This window comes from Mastomys coucha, unplaced genomic scaffold, assembly GCF_008632895.1.
Source record: "Mastomys coucha isolate ucsf_1 unplaced genomic scaffold, UCSF_Mcou_1 pScaffold13, whole genome shotgun sequence".
NCBI lineage: Eukaryota > Metazoa > Chordata > Mammalia > Rodentia > Muridae > Mastomys > Mastomys coucha.
The window spans coordinates 66,223,110-66,247,117 of NW_022196895.1; the positions used below are offsets into that span (position 1 = coordinate 66,223,110).

Consider the following 24,008-nt stretch of genomic DNA (forward strand, 5'->3'; position numbering starts at 1 on the left):
GCATAAAAGCTGCTGGACACGCTACCCTGCATCTGGCAGCTGCCCACAGGAATTATTCAGCATGAAAAGGCAGTCAATAGGATTACGGTAGAGAAAGGTTAAGGGATGGTGCTCCCGTCTGTCTTCATATCCACCACTTGCTCATTTCCAACTCTCTGACTTGTATTACATCTCCCAGTGTAATGTAAATCTCAATTGCTGAAACTGTATTCCTGTACCACAATGATTTTTCTCTCATCCCAGTTAGAGTATCTATTACACACACACACACACACACACACACACACACACACACAGACACACACACAGAGACACACACACGATGGAGAAGAGGAAGAAAAGGGAAAATTTTCTACAAAATTATTTGGAATGTAAATTAATATAGACATTAAAGGAAGTTGTATACTTAACATTCTCCATTCTCTTGCTCAGTTCAATTCAAATTTTGATGCCTCTAGTACCACCTCCTTTCCCTTGATTTAATCCACTCACTATCTGACAACCCATCCTCTGTACTTTCCAAGCACTTTATTCTGTTATTACACTGTTATAATTGCCTATTTCATTATTCATTGGTGTGTGGTTGTATTTAGTATACCCAGATTCTTTACATGGTAACACAGAAGAAGTACTGTTTGTACTTCTTTAATAAGTCTGCAATCTATGAAATTTCAGCCTGTTCCTATTTCACCCATCTTTCTATTTCCAGCTGGAATCACTGGTTCCATAGAACCTTGTTAGGCGAGCCCAAAGTAAATAGTCTACCCTGGGTATTTTCAGGCCACCTAGAGTCTGTTTTACCCAAGGACCATTTGTCATAATGTACAACATTAAGCTATGTACATAGTCTGTCTCCCACTAGATAATAAAAAAACTGGAAAAATGGAGAGTCTAGAAAAGAAAATGACTTATGTGTTAGTTATTCAATAAAAATCCAATGAGTTATTTAAGTATTGCCTGATTTGAGTTTTATGCCTAATAATATTTTTCCTGAAATAAATTTTCTTCCTCTTTAAAAAAAAAACAGAATGACAACAACTATCCAATAATTCCATCACTGAGTACTAATCAAACAGAAACAAAGCTGATTAAGAAGTCATCTGCATGTCCATGTTAACCACAGCACTATTCACAACAGACAAGAAATGAAAACAAATTACCTGTGCATGGGTGGATGGATGGATGGATGGATGGATGGATGGATGGATGGATGGGTGGGTAAGTGGGTGGGTGATGGATGGATGGAGAAAATGTGAAATCTGTACTTAGTGAATGTAATTAACCATAAATATAATAATGAAATTCTGTCATATGAATACCATTTTTGGAACTGGAAATTGTTGAATTAACTAGAATGAATCAAAAATAAAAAGACAGAAATATTTTCTCACATGCTGGTTCTAAAAAATTGATTTTCTAAATGTAGAGAGTAGTCATTCCCAGAGGTTGGGAAGTAAGAGGGACTGGATAAATAATATAGATAAAGACTATACAATGAATAATTTTGAATTAATCAAAATAAATAATTATGTATTTCAAAATAGCAAATAGAGATTTGAATATTTCTCAACACAAAGAACTGATGAATGTTTGAGGTGCCATTCACATATATATTATTACTCATATATATATCATATATATATCTTGAAAGGTCACTCTACTCCACAGAAGAGTACAGTAGAGTTTGACAATGAATTTCTTAAACAAATGTACCACTACTTTGGAGATGAAAATTACTAAATTTTATTAATTAAATATATTAAAGCTGAGAAATTCCTATCTAGTTCAGCTGTTACTGGAACAGGAAAGGTAATAGAGAAAATGTCGAGTCACAGATTTGCCCTTTGGTAAAAGAACAATGTGAAAAATAGAAATTGAACCAAATACCTTAAAACCTTTATAATAAAGCCTGGTATACCAGAGTTGTTTAATAATTACTTTTGTTTTCCCCAATCAAAATCTTTTTCAAAGATCCACAGTCTGTGACTTGAGTCTTCAGGTTATACAATGAGAGGTTAGGAGGTATTTACAATATAGAGAGGGATAAAGAAACAACAAAACATAAAGGAAACAATTATCTAAATTTTTACATTGTTATAAATAAATTTGTGCAAATCTACCCTGTATAAAACTTCTATATTTAATGAATGTAACTTATGCACTGAGAAATGCAGTGTTATGAGCTTAAGCAAAACCTACTAAAATCTAAATGCCTAAATTTGCTAGATTTTATATGAAACTTCTTAATGACCTTCTACCTGAGTGAACCAGCTGGATCACTTGCCTGGGCAGAATTATGCTATTAAAGCTGTAGAACCACGTTCAGATTCTTATAACTTAAAAGCTCAGTCATATTAAAAATTTTGATACTTTTAGAAAGTCTGGGTTGGATTTGTGAAAGTTGGGATGACTATTGTATTAATAGTGGTCCAAATTACTATTCCGCAGTTGGCATCCTTGTTGTGGGCATGCCTGAGACCTGTCAGTGATACATATTTAACTCAACTAGTATGGAAGAGGTGGCTGCTCTTAAAGTTTGGAGAAAGTCAGTGTGGAAGTAACTACAAGATGACTGATAGAAATGATAACTGAGAAAGTGTACTTGATGTACTATAAGTTGTTTTATGATTGATAGTGATTCTATCAAAAGTGGTGTTTGTGGAGATTATAACTTATGCAAGAGGAATAAAGAGCACTTTTATTGTAGTCAAAACAGAAATTATAGTTGTAGGTTAAATGCAAGTAGTAGAGGTTGTCAATATAGGTCAACAAAGGTTGCATTAAAATGATAAGGAAAGTCATGATTGTTTTGGCTGGCAAATAATTTTCAGTTGCAGTAGCATCTGGTGCTATTGAGGCTTCCACTGTTAGAGGGTTTAGCAACGTGGTGGCATCTTGGTTCAAGAAGCTGTTGCAATTGTGACTTATAAGATCCAGATGGAGACCCATTTGCAACAATGATCATAACCACTTCATTGATGGGTTATTTGGGAACTGGAACTTCTGTAGCACTAGCGGTGGGTGTGGTTTCACTTGATTTTGAATGAGCCTGATGTGGTTTCAGGTTGAGTCGAATCAATGGTTGTGGCTGATGTTTCCGCGGATGCAGGAGAGGTTGTGGGCTGTGTTGAGGTGGCTGTGCTTGTGGGCACAGATGGAGTTGTGGTGGTGGCTGTTGTGGTCACAGGTTGAGTTGAAGTCATGGCCATGGTTGTTGTGGTACTAGCTTCAGTGGACACTGCAGTGGATGTCCCTGCTGGTTCAGTAGAAGTTAAGGTGGCTGTTGTGGTTGTAGCTTCAGGGGATGTGGTTGTCAACCCTGTGGAAGTGATTGCAGTTGTTTGGGAAGTAGTAGAGGTTGTTTGAGGTGTAACTGTTAGGGCTTCAGTGTTTGGCGATAACTGGATAACAATGGGGGAGTTGTTTCTATTCACCAAGCTTAGTATGAGTACTCCAATTGCTGTTGTTAGCACAGAGGCTAAGAGGCAAGCCAGGAAGACTTTCCACAAAGACCAGTCACCGCAGCTATTTCCAGCCACCTATGAAAAGTGTAAGTTAGAGTATTGGTATAAAGGAAACTGTTCATCATTTATCATACCTTTTCTATTTCTCACAACTCATAACTTTTTTTGAATCACTAAGTATCTGAACTTTAGACATAAAAACCCTGGTTATATCAAGGTTGGAAGTAATTCATCTTTTCCCAGATGTTAGAAAAGTCAAACCTTTTAATACCTCTTTTCTAATATTTTCTTTTAATTTTTAAGAAACAGACTTTGTATTTTATGGCAGCTTTAGATTAACAGTGAAACTGGTGGGTAGATACATAGATACTCTTTCTATATTTTGCACCCAAATAAGTCCAGATTCCCCCAATATTAACACCTCCTAACCTGTTCTTTGTATGCCATGATCTCTAGCCTTTCCAGCAACATTTTTGGTTTTATTACCCTCTCTTCCTTACAGATAAAATACCTACCATTTACCTCACTTCCAATCTTCCCCATTTTACACATACACAAACAAGTCCCCTTTGATGCCAAATTCTCTTAGCTATTTTTCCCTTTCTCTGAAAAACAACATTTCCTTGTATTTTCTACATACAGTGTCTGCATTTGCTCATTCTTCAACTCAAAGCAATGTGGTATTGGTTCCCACCAAGCCATCCATCACACTCACACATTGAGATCTAACTGGCATGTACAAGCCCTCTTCTGACTTAAGCCTTTGGCAACAATGGCCACTGGGGACCATTCCTTCTTTGTTGGAGCCATCTATTTCTTTTTCTTCTGTTGTATTTCAGTCTCCTTGATTTCTTCCCAATTCCCCAGAATCTTCACAATTTCTTTTATAGGCTCATTATTTATGCTCAGATTTTATTGTTAATGGGCCCATGCTTTATCACTTTCAGTCTTGCTTTGGAGTCAGCAACTTTCTCTTTTTTTTTTTCATAGTTGTTTTCAGTTTCTATCACAATGGTTTCAATAAGCCACTGTGTGAAGTTGTCACTGTGTGCAGTAGAAGATAAAGGAGGTGATATTTCACAAAAATTTTAATTATAAGTCAAATCATGGGAAATGAGAGTCACTTCTGCCTCCTCTAATCAGTTTCAATATTTTCATTTTTGCCACTCATAACTGAATGGCTCTCAAGGTTATATCCAGTCCAGGCCTATCCTCCAGCCTTCAACTGAACACAGATGTCACTCCTTTGATGCCTCACATATGCCTCCAGTTCATACATAGTAATACATTTCCAGTGAATTCTGACTAGCTTCTTGGTTCTCATCAAATTCCCCAGCCCATCTATTCAGTTCCACTCACTAGTATAAGGGTGTCATCCCTGAAGTATACCAACATGTTGATAAGCCCTCTTAACTCATTCTGCTCTATTCCAGAATGGCCCACTTTCTTTCCACCTCTACTGATATTCCTTAATGCTAACCTTCCTCTTCTCTGCCCTGAGTCTAAGCAATAGCCTTGGATTACTTGGGCCTCTGCTCTGTTCCTTCAATGTGCTTGGACCATGCTTACTTGTAAGTTAGAACATTGGCATAGGCCAGAGGAGAACGTCACTTTTGTTCTTCACCTATCACCTTTTTCTATTTTCTGTCCTCTAGACATGATGCCAAATAGTAACCCTTCTACACGGTGTCGTGTCTTCTGGCTCTTACTTTTGTATTGATAACTAAATAGCGGTCAATAGTTATTTCATTAGCAAAGGAATGATACTGTATATGGCCTTAAAAATTGATTTTAGAAACCCCAGTTCTTTAAGAAATGCTGATTGTCAGGTGATATATTAACTTACAATAATGATTTGTTTTTATATGCTTTATACGTTTCTGTATTTTTAATGTCCAGGTGACTATGTAGGTCCTAATAAGACCAGAATGACAGGGTCATTATTTTCCTCCCAGGTTTAACATCTGGAGCTACACAATGAAAAGAACTTCCTCAAAAGTTTGTATTTATGGTAGTGTGTTCTCTCCCATGGTATATGGCTTCTCAAGCCATGAGTAATTGGCTATGCTTATAGGAATAGGCATTAATGGCCCCCAACTGACTGGGCTTCAAGTCCAGTTAGATAGACACTAGTTATTACTCAAGATAAAAATGCCACTATTGCAGCACTGGAGAGATTGTTCCCAAACTACAGTCATTGTTGTAGTTTGTAGGCTTTATTTCTTATCACCTGGATGAGAACAAGTCCCTTAAGGAATAGAATCCAGGGCTTAGAGTTTCCATAGAGATGGAAGAAATCCAAGATGTAAACCATGATGTTTTATGAAAACGGGAGTGGTACCAACACAGCTGGAGCAAGATGAGATCTAGAGACAGGCAACCCAGACCAAGGTAAGCCTGACAAAGCAGTGTAACCAAAGCTAGCAGCCAATGACCACAAAGCTGTGCATCTTGCACAGCTCAATAAGACTGCCTTAGGGAAATTTAAAAGGATTCCTTTAGTGAAATATACTACAACTAACAAAGAATGAACATTTTCTTGTGTTTGGGCTTCTCTAGCAAAAAATGATAAGTTCCTTAAAAATCTCCTCATTTTCCTTGGCCTTAGATGCTCCATGAGGGCCTTAGGTCGGTCACTGTCATTACTGCCTACACATCAGATCCACATTTTTTTTTTGCATTATCTCCAATCTATAGCTTTGACTTCTTTGATGTAAGCTTAATATCATCTATTTATATGTCTTATGTGGACTGCAGGAGATTCTACTGTGCAGTCAAGATTTAAATCCAGCAGATTAGAAGTTACAAAGAACTCTTTCAATTCTATGATTGGCATGGAGTACTTAACTGGTACAAAGAAAATATATCTATTGAATTTTAGTCATTACTTCATACTACCCCTGACATAATTTAAGGGGTTGGCACTTTTATCCACAACTAAATTCAGATCAAAGCAATGCACTGGCCCAAACAGCAAGACTATGTAGAAGAGAAGAGAGATTTCAGGAGCTGGGGAACCAGCCCAACTGCTACATGGTGTCAGTCAATTATAGGCAAGGTCCTATGTCTTGGGGCTGAATACTTAGAGACAGAATTGTGAAGCAAAAGCAATTCAGTTGATCGAACATGGACTCAGGAACCAAAGCTGAGTCTGACTTCCAAAAGTAGTGGAAATGTTACAAAGGACAGTTCAGATTTTAGGTAAAACTAACATGCTCCAATGGAGTGCCATACAAAGCTTTAGGGGCTGTATAAGAATACAATGCAAGAAAGTCAAGTAGTCACATAGAGTAGGATTCATGAAGGTTAACATAAGACAACTTTCCTATCAAAGTCTAAATAGCTAATTGAACACTATTCCAACATGTTTGCTTCTTTGCTCACTCCTCAACTGTTTATTCAGAGCATATATTTATATTTATATTTACATTTCATAACATATTTTTCTTTGATCAATGCATTTTTCTTTGATTTTCATTTAGTTTATTTTTCTGTAGTGACTATTTGAGTTCAGGACTAGAAATTAGTTCTGTAAAAACAAATTATCAAACAATATTCTCTTAAAGAACTGAGAATGCAACAAATGTGACTACAGACAGTTTCCTAACCATATGGCCTGGGAAAGAGCAGGCTCAGTGCATGTCATGATACAACACAACCTAAACCGGCAGAAAGGGGCTACAGCAGATATTACCTGTGGTCTGCAGGGCTCTGGGTGCTGGCATTCTGAATGTGCAAGGATTCCTGGGCTCACCCAGACCCCGGACAAGTTAGAGGAGACATTTCCAGTTATGTCATTTGAAGGTGGATGCCAACATGAGGGATGCTGAGCTTCTTGGCCATGTGTACCCATGCTTGGCTACAGAGATGAAACACAAGTAAGCAAACATCCCATTGACTGCAATTCTAAACGTAAACATTCCTGACAAAAACAAGTGAAGTCTGACCTTTGAAAGGAATAAATGTTTTCTTACTCTCTGAGTACAAAAATTCCAGATAGGTGATTTCTTACTATATTTAACCTGATTTTGAAGAATGTGTATCATCCCCCCCCCTGCATTATATTATACCAGGGTTAAATATGTTCATGTTGCAAACCACTGAGGCAGGTAGAACATTTATGCTTTTTCATAGCTGACCAGGTATAAGCCTTCTCAGGTCCTTTTGGAATAAGAATGCTAAAGCAAAGGAATTGAGTGATTTGTTATAACTACACAATAGGGTCCACTTGAACCTAGACAATATAGTATTAAGGGCACTGTCCTTCCCATTGTACCAGATTCTGGATAGTATATCACTATGATATGCAAACACACTACATATTGTGTGTATTATTCTTCACTCATGAAAAAATTTCCAAATAACTCCTTCACACGATTGATACCAAACTGTATCTAGTGGAATGTAACTCCATGTCAGGAACAAATAGTTTATTTAGTTTATAATATGTATTTGCTTGTGCTCCTTAGGTATGAGAAGAAAAAAAGTTTTACAACAAAGTGTTCATTCTCAAGAAATGTATTTGTTAACAGGGAGGCAAAGGAGATTCAAAGATAATAGTTACTTTAATTGCAAAAGGTTGGAAAGGAGGGGATAAATGAGAATTTAAAATGAATGAATCTGTGCAAAAAACCTTGGGGCAGTGCACTTGATTAAAATGCAGAGTGAAGAGAGGGAAAGAAGGCAATGAACATGAGAATCCAGGAGGCCCACGATATTGGGCAAAAGTTTCTGTTGCTTCTCAAAACCACGGCAGCGCCTGTACTTTGGAGTAATATCAGGGAGGCTGAGACAAGAGGATTATAATGAATCCAAAAGCAGTGTGAGCGAAAGAATGAGACTGTTTGTTTGGGTTTTTAAATCTTACATGAGTCTGGGAAGGGGAATTAATGTGTAAGAACACTTTCCATGTAATCATGAGGACACACGTCTAAATCCCAAGAATCCACAGAAAAGTTGGGTGTGGTCGTTTGTTTTTTTTTTTCAGTAACCCCTGCATTAGAATACTGAGATAGATTGATCCAAAGAGCTCACTGGCTAGCCAGTCTAGCCAAACCAGTAAGCTTCCCACTCATTGAAGAACCTATCTCAAGATAATAAAATAGAAATAGACAAAGATGCCTAATGTCCTGATCTGGTCTCTGCACACACACACACACACACACACATGTGTACCTGCATACTCCTGTAGGCATCATAACATACACACACACACACACACACACACACATAGAAATTTATGTATATGAATTACATGATACTCTTCATCTCACAGGAAATTATATTTACTTGTCTCACTAGGACTCGGTGGCATTGTTGCTTGAATTCAATCTACTTCATTAGTCACCTGCCATAGATTTACTGGGGTGATTGAATGAAAGAGAGTAAGTGAGGAAAGAAGTGAATGTCTAGCACAGCGTGTGTTTATTCACTGTTAACTGCCATTATGATGATGGCATTAATGATTTTATTACTATGGATACTACTAGGAATTGTTTTATATCACATTGATTTAATCACCTATTATTAAATAGATGCGAAATTGATGTTCAACAACTTGAAAGCTCCATTAAAGCTTTCAAACTACAAACAAATAAGTAAACCTGTTCAGATTAGACTTTCATGGAGCAGTTGACCCATTAAAAACTATTATTAAAAGAACACTTTTTACTAAATATTGAGAAAATCAAAGATTCTTTGAAAACAATTCGGTTAAGTATTTCTGTAACTATAAAATCAAAGAACTAAAGACAACAGATCTGTGTTTAATGAGGAAAATTAAGTGTGCTATTCACTGGGCACATTTGAGAGGGGTGTGGACTTGGTCGCACTGACCTGATTCTACTGTGTTGGTTTCATTTAGCTGGCCATGGCTGACAAACTCCATGAATTTAAGATACATTTTAGACAAAGTAAAATTGGTTCAATGGGCTGTTTTCTTTCTCTGTATTTTCTGCCTCTTTGAATGTTAGTCCTTTCCAAGTAGGTGATGAGTGAGTCCATACTACAGCAGTACAACTCTAATGTAGACTCGGTTTTGAAGAGACATTGCAGCCTGGGTGACCATGTTACTGAGTTAAGTTGCTTTGGTTCTTGTGTAAGTGGTGTCTACAACATTGGAATAGCCAGGGAATGTGGCTACTATAGAATCATGTAATTGGCATTAACTAACAATAACCAGAGGCAACTGGCATGTGCATGCTTGTAGCTGGCAGAGAAAATTCTGTAGGTACCTCCTCACTCTGTAAGGACTGGCATAAGCCCTGCATTCCTAACCGAAAATGACCCAGCTAGGTCCACCTTCTTTATTGTTTAATATCTGGGAGCAACTTTTAAGTAATGACATTTGAATTTGATCTCAAACGAAAAGTTATTGAAGGAATTACTTAAATGTCTATAGTAAACTGAAACAGCTATTGTCAAGGTACATCTTGTAAGAAGAAAGTGAAGGAATAGTTACAAACACATGAAAATGCATTCTCATCTAAAAGCATCAAGATGACAGATAAACAGGAGACACTGTTTTCAGCAAAGAACACTGAAACATCCTGAGAAATGGAAAAAAAATCTTTTTAGTGTGTACATGAATGAAAAGTCTCCCAGAATGCTTGTTGTTGATGATGTTGTTTGTTTGTTTGTGTGTTCCCTTGTTAACGCTATCACTGACTGAAAAGCAGACATTCTCTCTCTGATGTATCTTATAAATGTTTCATGCAGGGTGATTGCCAAAGCCCCTTGTGGCCATGGCAGTATTTCTTCACACTCCTTTCACTTATTCTTTACATAGGTAATTTTAACTTCTCATTTTAATTTTCAAAATATACCATTCCTTGTTCCTATACCAAATATTATTTAACCAGATACAAATATATATACAAGCATTTGTGGAAACCATACACAAGTGATTTAGAAAGAACAATCCAGAGACTGCTTTACCTGGGAATCCTTCCCATATTCAATCATCAAATCCAGACACTATTGTGGAGGCCAGCAAGTGTCTCCCGAGAGGATCTGACAGTACCCGACTAATACAGAAGTAGAGGTTCACGGCCATTCATTGGACTAAGTACAGGCTCCCCAATGAAGGAGCTAGAGAAAGGACCCAAGGAGCTGAAGGGTCTGCAGCTCCTTAGGACAAACAACAATATGAACTAACTAGTACCCTCAGAGCTCCCAGGGACTAAACCACCAACCAAAGAGTACACATGGTGGGACTCATGGCTCCAGCAGCATGTGTATAGCAGAGGATGGCCAAGTCGGTCATCAATGGGAGGAGAGGCCCTTGGCCCTGTGAAGGTTCTATGCCCCAGTGTAGAGGAATGCCAGGGCCAGTAAGCAAGAGGGGGTGGGGTGGTAAGCAGGGGGAGGGGGAGGGAACAGGGCTTTGTTTTAGTTTTTGTTATTTTATTTTATTTATTTTCTGGGTTTTTTTTTTTTTGGAGGGGAACTTGGGAAAGGAGATATTGTAAATAAAGAAAACATCTAATAAAAAAAGATTTAAAGAGAGATAATTATTTTACATGAAACAGCTATATTTAGATTTCTTTCCCAATACTATGTATTATTAATTTCCAGTTTTACAGCATTCAGGAAGATAAGCATCTTTTAGGAAGTAAGTTCAAACTTTTACAAATGTGCCTGGTGGATTATCTATAATTTTCTTCATTAAACATTGAACTGTTACCTTTTAAAAATTTTCATACTTATAGAAATACCTAACTTAAGGTATCATGGAGGTTTTGCCAAGATTATTCTGTTTTATCAATATTTAATGAAAATCAACATTTTTTTACACTTTTAGTAACAAATCTAATGCACCAAAGGCTACCTACAATTTCAGTCTGAGAAGTTTCTGTGTTTGATTGCTTGCAGTTTAAGAGACATACTAATCAATCCTAAAACCCAAAGCATCACATTGTAAAAATATAATCACAAATAATGTCATCAACGATTTATGTTCAGATGATAGTGAACATTTTGAATTTATATTATAATAACATGTCATTATATACTGTATATTGGAATAATTAATAAACAATGATTTATTATTATTTACACATCATATAGTCATTTATTATTATTTATATATCATATAGTAACCAAGACATTCTTACTACTTTATAATTCTAATTACTTAAAATAATGTCTAATGTGAAATTTTTAAAAACTACATAACTAAAGAAGGAATGGGGCAGAATGACTTCCTTTGATCTTGACTACACAAGAGCAAAGAGATGTCATGTTATTAACACTAAAAGTGAGATTTTATTTTTTGGTTTTGAGTTTATTCAATACTTTTTTATATTAGATATTTTCTTTATTTGCATGTCATACAATATTTTAATGTCAGCAAAATATAAAAATGGAGAGACAATACTCACCGCCTGCTTTCCAGAGGGCTCCACATTCACTACATAGTTTCCACGCTTTCTATCCATTCTTGAGCTGGAAATATCTCAAGCTTAACTCCAAGAATATTTTCCACAGTTCCTTGTCCTTTATATCTGCAGCCACAAGAAACAATTAAAGCACACTGTGGAAATCATTACGATGCATCCGTGCAGGTGTGATTAAAGTAAATAATATATAATTATTCACTAGAATGGGATCCACCTCAGAGGAGGAAACGAAGTATTAATTACAGACACACAAAAGATCCATACTACCTCAGTGCTGTTGTGAGAATGCTTACAACACTCAGGACACAAAATCCTTGAACATTTTCCATAATTATTCTTGTTGACCTCCTCTTTTATGCACTTGCCTTTTATTTCAGGACAAATGCCAACCCTAAACAGATTTCTGATGTAGAAGCTGCCATCACTTTGTTTATTCTGAAGTACTGACGCCCTCCGATCACTATTAGCACTGTCTCTTTTGTAGATGGGGGACTAGTAACTTTTCAGCTCTTCCACTTAGGTCTGAAAACCAGCCCATCAGTTGCTCATGCAACTTACACATTAAAATTTATTGGTATCAATTTCCTGTGCTGTAATACCAAATGAATAATGAAATGTCAAAATGCTTTAGAGAGATTTGCTGCTATTACTATTAAAAATTCTAGCTTGGGATACACCAGACAGCTCAGCAGATAAAGGTTCCTGCCACAAAAGCCTGAGGACCTGAGTTCAATCCTGGAAGTAAAGGCAAGGAAGAAAGGAAGAACCAAGCCCAAAGTTGTAGACAAGACTCCATAGATGCATCATGACACATGTATCTCCCTCCCTTCACCCCACTACACACCATACACACACAAACAAGTCTAGTTTGTCTTCAGTTTAAAAAAAATCATTAAATATTTTCTTGCTTATCCTCTCAACAAGACAGAATAGTGTTTGGAAGACATAGCAGGTGTTTTCCTTGTGCAAAAGTGTCACTCACAAACAACACGGACCTCATTTTGCTGTTTCTGTACAACATTTACATCCTGCTATGTTTTCAAAACACTTGATTCACTGTAATGTTTCTTGTAAGAATATTCAACAACTTCAGGAGTGTTGGTGGAGCAGCTAAAGCAACATAGCCGCGAACCTCAGAACAGAAAGAAGACATAAAACCTTAGGAAATTAGATTAGATTAGAGAAGGGGAAAGGGCTCTTTCTAAGAGAGATTAATGGCACTGATGACTTGCTAGAATGCAGATGAACAGCACGGACATTATACAAGTAAAATGGTTCATTCAGTATCTGAAAAAGAAAAGCTATTAGATTCTAAGGTCATATGAGGACATAGATCATCAGAGACAACTTGAGATGTGGTTTCCATGGTCTAGATGAAGAAGAGAGGGAAGGCTTCTAACTTCATGAATATAGAGGATGAAAAGGTACTGGCAGTGGTGATGGTGGTATATTGGCAATGTACTTAATACCATGAAAGTGTACACTGAGAAATGGCTGAGATAGTAAATTTTATATGTCTATTTTTAATACAACAAAAATTGAAAAGCCAAATCAATTACTTGGTAATTTTTGAAGGTACACATGCCCACAGAGGCGAGAAGAAGGCTTCAGAGTCCCTGGAGTTGTAGTTATGATCTGCCTGAGGTGAGCCATCTCTGCAGCCCAACCTACTCATCCCGAAGCATTGCAAATGGATGAAGATTCTGTAACCCAAAACACAATATATTAGAGGATAAAAATGCTTCAGTATTAAAAATTATACACAACTAGCATATTTTCTCCGTCATAGTATGATAATTTTATTCTGCACAGACATCCATTATTGAGCTGGGAGGCATGGGGGAGGGGCTCCAGCCCTTTTCATATTACCCTTATAGTCAATTAAATTGCAGCATAAAGAATAGAATTCTCACAATCTCTAATGGACCAAGATTTTAAGACTCAGAAAGTTTAGGAAATGTAAACATTGTGTGTGTGCATACCTGAATGTACTCATATGTACATAGGTGTAGATGTGGGTCTCCATGCACACATGTAGATATGGAAGCCAGAGTTCTACATCAGGTGTCATGTTTAATCCCTATCACCTTTAATGGTTCTTTTTTTAAAAAAATGAGAGGTTTTTGCTGAACTTGGTGCCCAACAATGCAGCAAAACCAGCTAGCTGGCTAGTCATCCCTAAAAATCTGCCCCCCCCCCCGCTTCTCCTCCACAGCAGTGTGGCCACAGGCAAACACCAGTGTGCCAGCTTCTCCTCCGCAGCAGTGTGGCCACGGGCAAACACCAGTGTGCCAGCTTCTCCTCCGCAGCAGTGTGGCCACTGGCAAATACCAGTGTGCCAGCTTCTTTATAGGAGTGATGAGCTTCTCACCTCAGGTCTCACTCCTGCAACATAAGCATTTCACTTTCTGAGCCATTTTTCCAGCCCCTAAACAATGTTATAGTTTCATTATTGCTGATGTTTTGTTTGTTTGTTTTTAAGAGTAACCGAAACATAAAACAACAGATCATAGTTAAATTTCCTGGGGGGGGGGATATGACTTTTTTATATCACAAAGGCTACTTGCTCAATAGGAAGGTCAGTCACTCTTTCCACACTGCCATGAAAGGTCAACAGGAAGCAGCATACTTGGGCTGCTACGTGAGCAGAGATGTCTCTCATTGCTTCATCAGATGTTTCTTCAAAAAATCATTTTTCCAAGAATTTCCATCCCAAAGGAAATCACATATGATAGGACGTCACGTATGATAGAACGAATTCTTTGCTAGTTGGCCATTCTTTGTTGGTGGGATGAAAATGCAGGGGCCCTACTTTCTAGTCATTTAACAGAAGGGTGAGGTATACTCTTGTCTCAAAGGCAAAGTTAAAACTGTATTTCTAACGATGTTACTCAGAAATTTTCTGTCAAAGTGCCCTGATTATTTCTTGGGTTGATGACAGCTTCAAGCCCATGACACAGGTAACATTGTGAAGAAAGGGATGCTGTTACTTCATCTTCAGTAGCTTTGCTAACAATACAGTAAAGTTTTAGGACAGGATTTCAAAACATGAAAACAAGACTGGCATGAATCTCAATGACATAGACATGCACATAGACATAGCTATTAGAAATTAAACTAAGCACCAAAACTTAATTATTCTGCATATATACACAAATATATGTATACATATATACATATATATATGATATTATAATACCATGGTCTGATATCATATGTTTTTATAAATCTATGCTGGTATATACAGAAGAGAATCAATGATTCAAGAACAATCAGAAGATATCCAAGAAATATGACAGTGTAATAATCAGTCACACTCAAAACAGAAACTTGGAACAAAACCACACTTTTATGCATATAGCTGATTTTCCTAATCCCAAATGTAAAAACAATTTTACATTTACAAATTTTCAGGATGATTATGTTAGCAGACCATCCTTACCACTTCAGTCATTCCCTGTTGCTTATAAAGCACCTAACACAGCCCACCACTGACTGGATCCTGGATGGCAAGCTACGACTGACTGAAGATGATCCTGAGTACACTCTAGTCTTTACTGTATTTTTGGCTTTTGACTTAATTTTCAAGACTTTTTAAGTGTAAGATTTTTTTTTTAATCATAGAAAATGTCTGTTTTGCTTGCTTAAAGGGAAGGTTTGACAGAGGGAAGGACCTGGAGGGTTGAGGAGAGGAAGTGGGGAAGCAAAGAGAGGGATTGTGTGAGGGAAGGATGGAGGGAGAAAGTACTGGGATTTGTTGGAGGAGGCGCATCCTGGGGACACACTAGAAACCTAAGACAAAGGAAACTCCCAGGATCCCATGAAGATGAACCTAGCTGAGACTCCTAGCAGCTGGGAATATGCAGACTGAAGTGGCCACCTCCTGTAACTAGGCAAGGATTCCAATGAAGGGATGAGGATGCAAACCGACCCAAAAAAAACATTGAGCCACAGTTTGCCCTACCTACAAGATGTGTAGGGGAAAAGATGGAGCAGAAACTGAGGGAATGGCCAGACAATGGCTGGCCTAACTTGAGACCCAAGCCATGAGAGAGAGCACACCCCAACATTATTAATGATATTCCTCTATGCTTTGCAGACAGGAACCTAGCATAACTGTCCTCTGAGAGGCTTCACCCAGCAGCTAATAAAACAGATACAGAGACCCATAACCAGATGTTGGACAGAGTTTGGGTAATCCGTGGACAGAGGGGAGGAAGGATTAAAGGAGCCAGAGGAGTCAGAACACCACACACAAAAAAGAAATCTACAAAATGAACTAACCTGGATCCCTAGGGGCTCACAGGGCCTGAATTACCAACCAAAGAACATACATGGGACAGACCCAAGCCCTGTACACTATGTAACAAATGTGCAGCTTGGTCTTCATGCAAGACCCATAACAGCTGGAACAAGGTCGTGATTGTCTCTGACTGTTGCCTGTCTTTGGACCTGATTCCTCTGACTGTGGCTCCCTTATCCAGGCTCAATAGAAGATGCACTTAGTCCTGTGAAACTTGATATGTCAAAGTGGGTTGATATCTATGGGAAGCCTCCCTTCTCTGAGCAGAAAGAGAGGTGGGTATGAGAAAAGGGGAGGAGAGAGGAGAAGGAGGGACTGGGAGGAGAGGAGCAAGGGAAAGCTGTAGTCAAGATGTAAAGTAAATTACTAAATTAATAAGAAAAGAGGAGAGAGGTTTGTATATGTGTCTGGTAAATTTCAGGAAAAAAAATCTTATGGTAAATATGTGTCAAATTCAAAACAAGGTGCATTTGTGTAATTCATCTGTGTTTTAACGACACTGACCAAGTCGGCAAATCTGTGACTTCTCTTGGGGTTAATATTCCACCTTAAGGTAATCTACTATGTAAGAAATTTCTTTCCTTATGAATCCACAATCTCCCTTTCCCTCCTGCTACCAAAACAAAAACTGTTATAGTTCATATCATAATGTGGGCTATGGACCCTGGATAGAAGATGAAATTTATTTTGTTTTGTAAGTGTGTGTCCCTTTTATTGTTTTAGCTTTGAAGAGCTACTTCATCAGAGACTTCAAATATTAAATGAACATTTATGTTTTTAGAACATGACTGAAGTACATGCCTACAATCCCAGCCCTTGGGAACCTGAGACAGAATAATTGCCATCATTTCAAGTCAAACTGGGGTACATAGTGTGTAGACCATCTTATGCTAAAGAAGAAGGTCCTGCCTTAAGTAAAGAGGAGATGTGAAAAGAACAGAGTTCAGGTTCAATCAATGTTAAGAAATATACTCTCAGTCAAAAACATTTCTATGTGCATCAAAACATTTTCTTATGTGCTCCTTCCACTCTGCCTGTGGATCTAAAACATGATCTAAGAATGAAGCCTGTTGAAAACTAAAACAATAGCTTGGTTTCAATCATCATAATTGTGTCTCTGACATAATATTTGATTAAAATATTATTCATATTATAGACACTCTAGGCCTATTCCAATGGGTGTGTAGGACACTACTTATATCTAATCCTTAAAATACCCATAATAATTAAGTATTATTATCCCCACTTTTCTAGTGAGACATGAATCTTTTTTGTGACCTTTTAAAAGGCCTAAGTAATGTCCAGCGTGTGATGCTTGGTTTTTTCATACATTTCTATTTGATAAGCAATTATTAATTTCCCATTGTGTATCACATGGCTAAGAATTGGGGGAAAGGTTAAGGACAGCTCAGAGTTTGGCCTCACTTTTAAAGAACGTGTGTATGATGTTAATTGGAGATGTTTGTGCTCTTTGTTCCAAACAGGATTTCCAGGTAAAAGGAATCATTTTTAAAGTCCATAGATGAACTCTGCATATTTACTACAGGTCAAGCCAGGGTGGTGTTGTCATCATAAATTAGAGCTGTTCCAATGACCAAAGTGTGTCAGTGGTCAACTGCTAGGACTCAGCAACTCCCAGGTTGGAGAAAGTGTTCATCATTCATATTGACCTTGAGAGGACAATATCAGGTAATTGTTCCAATTCACAGAGTTTTAGGGGATGACAACCATCTGCACAGATGGAACATTTTAAGGTCTCGGATCCTTCGATCTAGAAACTAAGGCTCAGCCCACAAGAGAGTGAGAGTTGACAGTAATAGGCATAAAAGGAGATAGAGTTTTGGGGCTCACTAAAATTAATTGCAGCATGTGTGTCCTGGTTGTACAGCTTGGTGTTCTTGTGAGAACACTAATAGTGGGAGTGGGCACTGCCGTTGACTCTTTTGCCTGCCTTTGGAACCCTTTTCTTCCTACTGGGTAGCCTTGATACAGCCTTGTACATAACAAGCTACAATAAGACCAAGCACATATTCTCACATCCCCCAGCCTTGATGTGAGAATATGTGCTTGGTCTTATTGTAGCTTGTTATGCTTTATTGGTTAATGTCCCTAAAAGCTCTGCTCTTTTCTAAGGGGAGGGGAAGAGGAGTGGATCCTGAGGAAAGGGTAGATTGGAGAGAAGGGACTGGGGGAAGTGAGGGAGAGTAAACTGAAGTTGGGATGTAATATATTAGAGAAGAATAAATAAAAAGGATAATTTAATTGCAACAAATAGACTGGATCTTAGAATGTGAACTCAGAATGCCAACTGAAGAAAATCTGTTCTTAGGGAGAAATGAGTGCTTATAAGGTCTAAAACCATAAGTGGATTACCATCAGTTTTTGGATAATTCTAAACCAGGATTAGAGCAGGGCACAAAGTCTCAGGAGTAAGAGGTTGCAGCCCTTTTCAGAGCTCATTGTAGTCAGATCCAGCAGTCTCAGAGCTCAAGGTTGACCACACTTGGAGAGGAAGACAGAGTAACAACAGCTTGAGGAGACTGGAGCAGCTGCTAGAACCTATACTGGGAGAAGGTTTTTTGCTTGTTTGTGTGTTTTGTTTTTTTATGAGGAAATTTTTTTTTATTAGATATTTTCTTTATTTACATGTCACATGATTTTTCTTTTCCCAGTTTCCCCTCCCAGGAACAAACAAATAAACAAACAAAAACAACAAGAACAAACCCCTGTTGGCTCCCACCTACCCATGCTTGCCACCCCACCCTCTCCCAATTATTGGCCCTGGCATTACCCTACACTGGGGCACAGAACCTTCACAGGGCCAAGGGCCTCTCCTCCCATTGAAGACTGACTTTGCAATCCTCTACTATACACGTGCTGCCAGAACAATCAATCCTACCATGTATACTCCTTGGTTGGTGGTTGAGTCCTTAGGAGCTCTGAGGGTACTAGTTAGTTCATATTGTTGTATGTCCTAGGTGGCTGTAAACCCTTCAGCTCCATTGGTCCTTTCTCTAACTTCTTCATTGGAGACTCTGTACTAAGTTCAATGGATGGCTGTGAGCCTCTACATCTGTATTAGTCAGGTACTGTCAGAACCTCTCAGGAGATAGCTATATCAGGCTGGCTTGTCCTTCCTTCAGTTTCTACTCCATAGTTAGAAGTTAGACTCCAGAGAACCAAATAACCTTATCAAAAAATGGGGTACAGAGCTAAACAAAGAATTTTCAACTGATGAATACCAGATGGCTGAGAAGCACCTAAAGAAATGTTCAACATCCTTAGTCATCAGGGAAATGCAAATAATCAAAACAACTCTGAGATTCCACTCCACACCAGTCAGATTGACTGGGATAAAAAACTCAGGTGACAGCAGATGCTGGAGAGGTTGTGGAGAAATAGGAACACTCCTTCATTGCTGGTGCGATTACAAGTTGGTACAACCACATTGGAAATCAGTATAGCGGTTCCTCCAGAAATTGGGCATAGTTCTACCGGAGGACCCAGTTATACCACTCCTGGGCATATACCCAGAAGATGCTCCAATATGAAATAAGGGCATATACTCCACCATGTTCATAGCAGCCTTATTTATAATAGCCAGAAACTGGAAACAACCCAGATATCCCTCAACAGAGGAATGGATACAGAAATTGTGGTACGTCTGTACAATGGAGTACTACTCAGCTATTAAAAACAATAAATTATGAAATTCTTAGGGAAATGGATGGATCTGGAGAATATCATCCTGAGTGAGGTAACCCAATCACAAAAGAACACACATGGTATGCACTCTCTGATAAGTGGTTATTAACCCAGAAGTTTGGAATACAGGAAGAACAACCCACAAACCACAAGAAACTCAAGAAAAAGGAAGACCAAAATGTGGACATTTCATTCCTTCTTAAAAGGGGGAACAAAATACCCACGGAAAGAGTTTGGAAAAGGTTTTTATATGTAAGAAATTGGGGCAGAACTAGAGAAGGTTACAGTGAATTCAGCTTGAAGGAAATAGTGGAGAGGGGACATCGAGGTGGTATAGTAAGATAAAATTTGAATAAACCTATCACGGTCATGATCAAAGCATTAGGAAAGCAAAGAAAATGATGTTTAGGGTGGGGTAGGAGGATGAACCTGGCCATGGTTTGTAAGGGAAAGGTTAGATCCAGAACTTAAAGGGCCTCAGTGCACATAGATAGGAAAAGAGGACTTAGGGAATCTGTAGATGAGGGCCATTGAGATTGTCATGGCTTGGTATAAGGCTCGGGCTATAGAGGGGAAACAGAAGACTGGTCTGGAAGTAGAGCTGGAGAATAACAGAATGAGAGGTTAATGTAATTAGGTTACTTGGGCAAGGGAAGACACATGAAAATGTGAAAAAAGGATAAATGGAAGACTGATAGATTGAGTGATGATTGATTGGTTGGTTGGTTGTAGGACTAAGCATTTAACACAGCGTCTGATACACACTAGGGTAGTCATCTAACAGGATAAGTATATCCACAGCTCTTTTACCTACTTCTCACTTTGAGACAGTGTCTCAACGTTGCCCAGATTGGTCTGCACTCACATAGACTGCCCCTAACTTGAGATTCTTCTGCCTCAGCCTCCCAATTAGCTGAGAATATAGGCCTTTACCACCAGGTCCCATTTCTATGAATTGAGAAAAGAAAAATAAAAGTATTCTTTAGAGAATGTGAAAATTACTTGTAGCATATCTAATCAGGTGGCAACTTAATTCCAGTTATAACGATTGATTGCATGGTTGACTGTTCTTTATAGTCCTGATTCTGTTATATGCTGAAATGGGAGTATTGATTGCACAATTCTCCTTCAAGGAAACCATATGATGTCTTCTGTCTTCCATACTTGCCCCAGATTCATTTTTATAAGGTAGCCAAAAAAGATCTTTTTAAAATATAAACCTACTTAAATCAACGTCCTGACCAAAGCCCTAAATCTTGCCTCATTACCCTTAGGGTAAAAATCTTAGATGGTTCAAATCCCAGCAACCACATGGTGGCTCACAACCATCCGTAATGAGATCTGATGACCTCTTCTGGTGCGTCTGAAGACAGCTACAGTGTATTTACACATAATAAATAAATAAATAAATAAATAAATAAATAAATAAATAAATCTTTATAAAAAATGTTAGATGATTTCCATGACCTATGAATATGTAGAATTTCCAGCGCTTGTCTTCCTCTGAATCCACTTTAGTCAATTCTCTATATCACATAGCATGCCCAAGCCTCACAATTAGAATGTGTGTTAAGAATCATTTCACTTCTTAAAATACTGACCTATTACTTAGGAAGAAATCAGGGAAACAGCTAAATTTCCACCACTCAGTTCAGAGAGAACATTCCTTATGTATAATTAGAACAACCTATTCCTGAACACGCTTTCCACCAACCCTTCTTGCCATTCCTGTTAGACATAATCACTCTTCTTAATTCATGGATATATTCTCCATTAAATGCTTCTGTAGGCACCTTAACACCTACAAAAGCCAATTTCTAATATAACCAAAACCTATGATTTTATCTAACATTGAAGTACAATATAGTCTTACTTTTAGCACTGAAGTATGAAAAAGCATGTCTAGTGAAGTATATAATCTTAAGCCTTTAGCTCAATGTAATTCTTTTCAATGTTTTACATTACAACCTCAATATTTATTTATATATTAGTAAAATTATGTCATGGTTAATATGACGTATTCTCATAGACCACAATTGAAGAACCACTAATATTTATTTTTATTATTCTTATTATTAGTATTAGTGTTGTTCAATTAAATATATTTGTTAGAAATTCACCAGATTTTTAGTATTAGTATTAGTATTGTTCTATTAAATATATTTATTAGAATTTCACCAGATTTTTTCCATTTTCTTAGTCAAATCATAACTCTAACCCTAACCCCAATCCTAACCCTAACCCTAACCCTCTAACCCTAACCCTAACCCTAAAAGAAATTCTTTTTTCATTGATTTAATTAACCTTGATAATATTTTATTTCATGTTTTTAATTCTCATCTTAAAATTAGATTTTACTTTTAATGATTTAAAAATATTTCATACTTTGCATTAGTTTCACCAAGTTCACTAGTAAAATATACTACCTCAGAATGTCCTTGGTTTATTGATTGGTTTTATGACTTAAAACTAGCTCTGCACTGGAATCAACTCTGAAAGTGTTTATATGTATGTATTATTCCTGGCTTACTCTCTTTGTTTCTGATGAAGTGAAACTGGAAAGAGCCCAGGAAGGAAAGAAATGGCAAAATCCATTTACACATTTTTATAGTCAAGAATTCTAAGTGAATAGGAAATTGTTCATTATTGGTCCACTGCATTTGTGATCCTTCTGTGTATCTTTCAATGTCTTGGGAATCAGGCCCTGGGTACAAGCTTAATGCTCAACTGAATGACTATAAATTTACATAATAACCAACAAACAATTCTAGTAACTATGACATTTAACAGCAAAAGTGTAAGGAGAAAAAATGAAAATAAAATTGTACACATTAAGGTACCAAAGTGTGGTGCTTAAAATATTCTGTGTTTATAGAAAATGTTTTGCATGAAATCAGTGTGCCTACTAAAAAGCCACATGCTCTTGACAGCAAAACTCTTCCTTCCCACTGATGGACTATTTAATTTCCTCAAAAAAAAAATATACTGATAAGGAATACTAACAAATGTTAAGAATTTGCCTGTGAGTTTTCAGCCAATTGCTTGGAGAATCATTGTTAAAGTCAAATTATTGTGATAGGAAAACTCAATGAACTAAAGTCTTAGCAATATCAGATATTATCAAATCCTTGACCAAAAAATCAGCCAAAATATAAATAAGATCTAATATGCATAAAAGTGACAGGTTTGGGTGCCAGTGTGACACTGGAACACTGGTAATGGGCTAATATTATCAGACCTCTCCACTCCACTAACTCTAGACCCTAGCCAAGCCTTGAATGGCTTTAATATACCAGAAATCTGAGTGAGGCACAGAGGCAGGGAGGAGGACAGGAGAAACTCAGAAGACAAAAAGTACCTGAGGGGGGGGGTGAGGGAGGATGTCTACAGTGGCTTCAGCCAGAGCATCCAGAGCAGCAGAAGACACTAGAGACGTTCCACTTGCCAATCATTATGACAAGAATTCATTAAAATAGTGTGGATGTTTTGTTCATCGGTTTATTTACAAGAGTTACTACTGTGCTTGGTACTGTGATCATATACTAAGCAGATAACAACTTGTAGTCCACCTGAAACTCTTTGTTCAAGTCTGAGTTCATAGAGGTTCAGGTAAAGGACTTGTCATCGGCACTATGGTTGTCAGTTATATGGAACTTGATATTTGTGGGTTCTCTTTAATTTCTTGTGGCTGAGGCGGTTATCATCCCACAAGAAACTGTTATATTTTTTAGTTTAAGAAAAAGTGTGGGGGGGAGGTGGTGGTGTTTTGTTTGTTCTGTTTTTTTGTTTTGTTTTGTTTGTTTTGTTTTGTTTGTTAAGTAGAAGGTAGTTGACTTGAATGAAACAGCTACTTTGGCAGTACATTCACGATATCCAATGAGCCTGTAAATTTAGTTATTGGCAATGGCTGTTTCTGGTAATAGTCCTGGTTACTCTGGTAGATGCAGCTTTAGTTGAAGCAGCTGTAGTAGCTATAATACAAACGGTTGCAGGGTTGTTTCAGCACTATTTATAGTCTTAATATTATGGCTTCCATTGAGATTTAAAGTTCAGCTGATGTAGTAGCACAAATTGGCTGCAAGAGTGGGTAACGTCTGGATGCTGTTCTGAGCCGGTGAGCTGAAACCGTAGGGAGGT

The 24,008-nt window shown here is 37.7% G+C and overlaps 1 protein-coding gene across 1 annotated transcript; it reads right to left on the reverse strand.

The window, feature by feature from the left end:
• Positions 1-2,986: 2,986 nt before the first annotated feature.
• Positions 2,987-11,910, reverse strand: LOC116087712 (dynactin-associated protein-like). Its single transcript, XM_031366338.1, has 3 exons — positions 11,846-11,910; positions 7,159-7,323; positions 2,987-3,539 (listed from the first exon to the last, which is right to left on the reverse strand). The coding sequence occupies exons 1-3, from the start codon at positions 11,900-11,902 to the stop codon at positions 3,030-3,032; spliced, it is 732 nt and encodes a 243-aa protein (XP_031222198.1). The 5' UTR covers positions 11,903-11,910; the 3' UTR covers positions 2,987-3,029.
• Positions 11,911-24,008: the final 12,098 nt, after the last annotated feature.

Coding starts and splice junctions, on each gene's coding strand:
- LOC116087712 (XM_031366338.1), bottom strand. CDS start 11,902: ATGGATAGAAAGCGTGGAAACTATGTAGTGAATGTGGAGCCCTCTGGA. Junction 7,324..11,845: donor AGCCCTCTGGAAAGCAGGCG/GTGAGTATTGTC, acceptor TCATCTCTGTAG/CCAAGCATGGGTACACATGG. Junction 3,540..7,158: donor CAGAGCCCTGCAGACCACAG/GTAATATCTGCT, acceptor CACTTTTCATAG/GTGGCTGGAAATAGCTGCGG.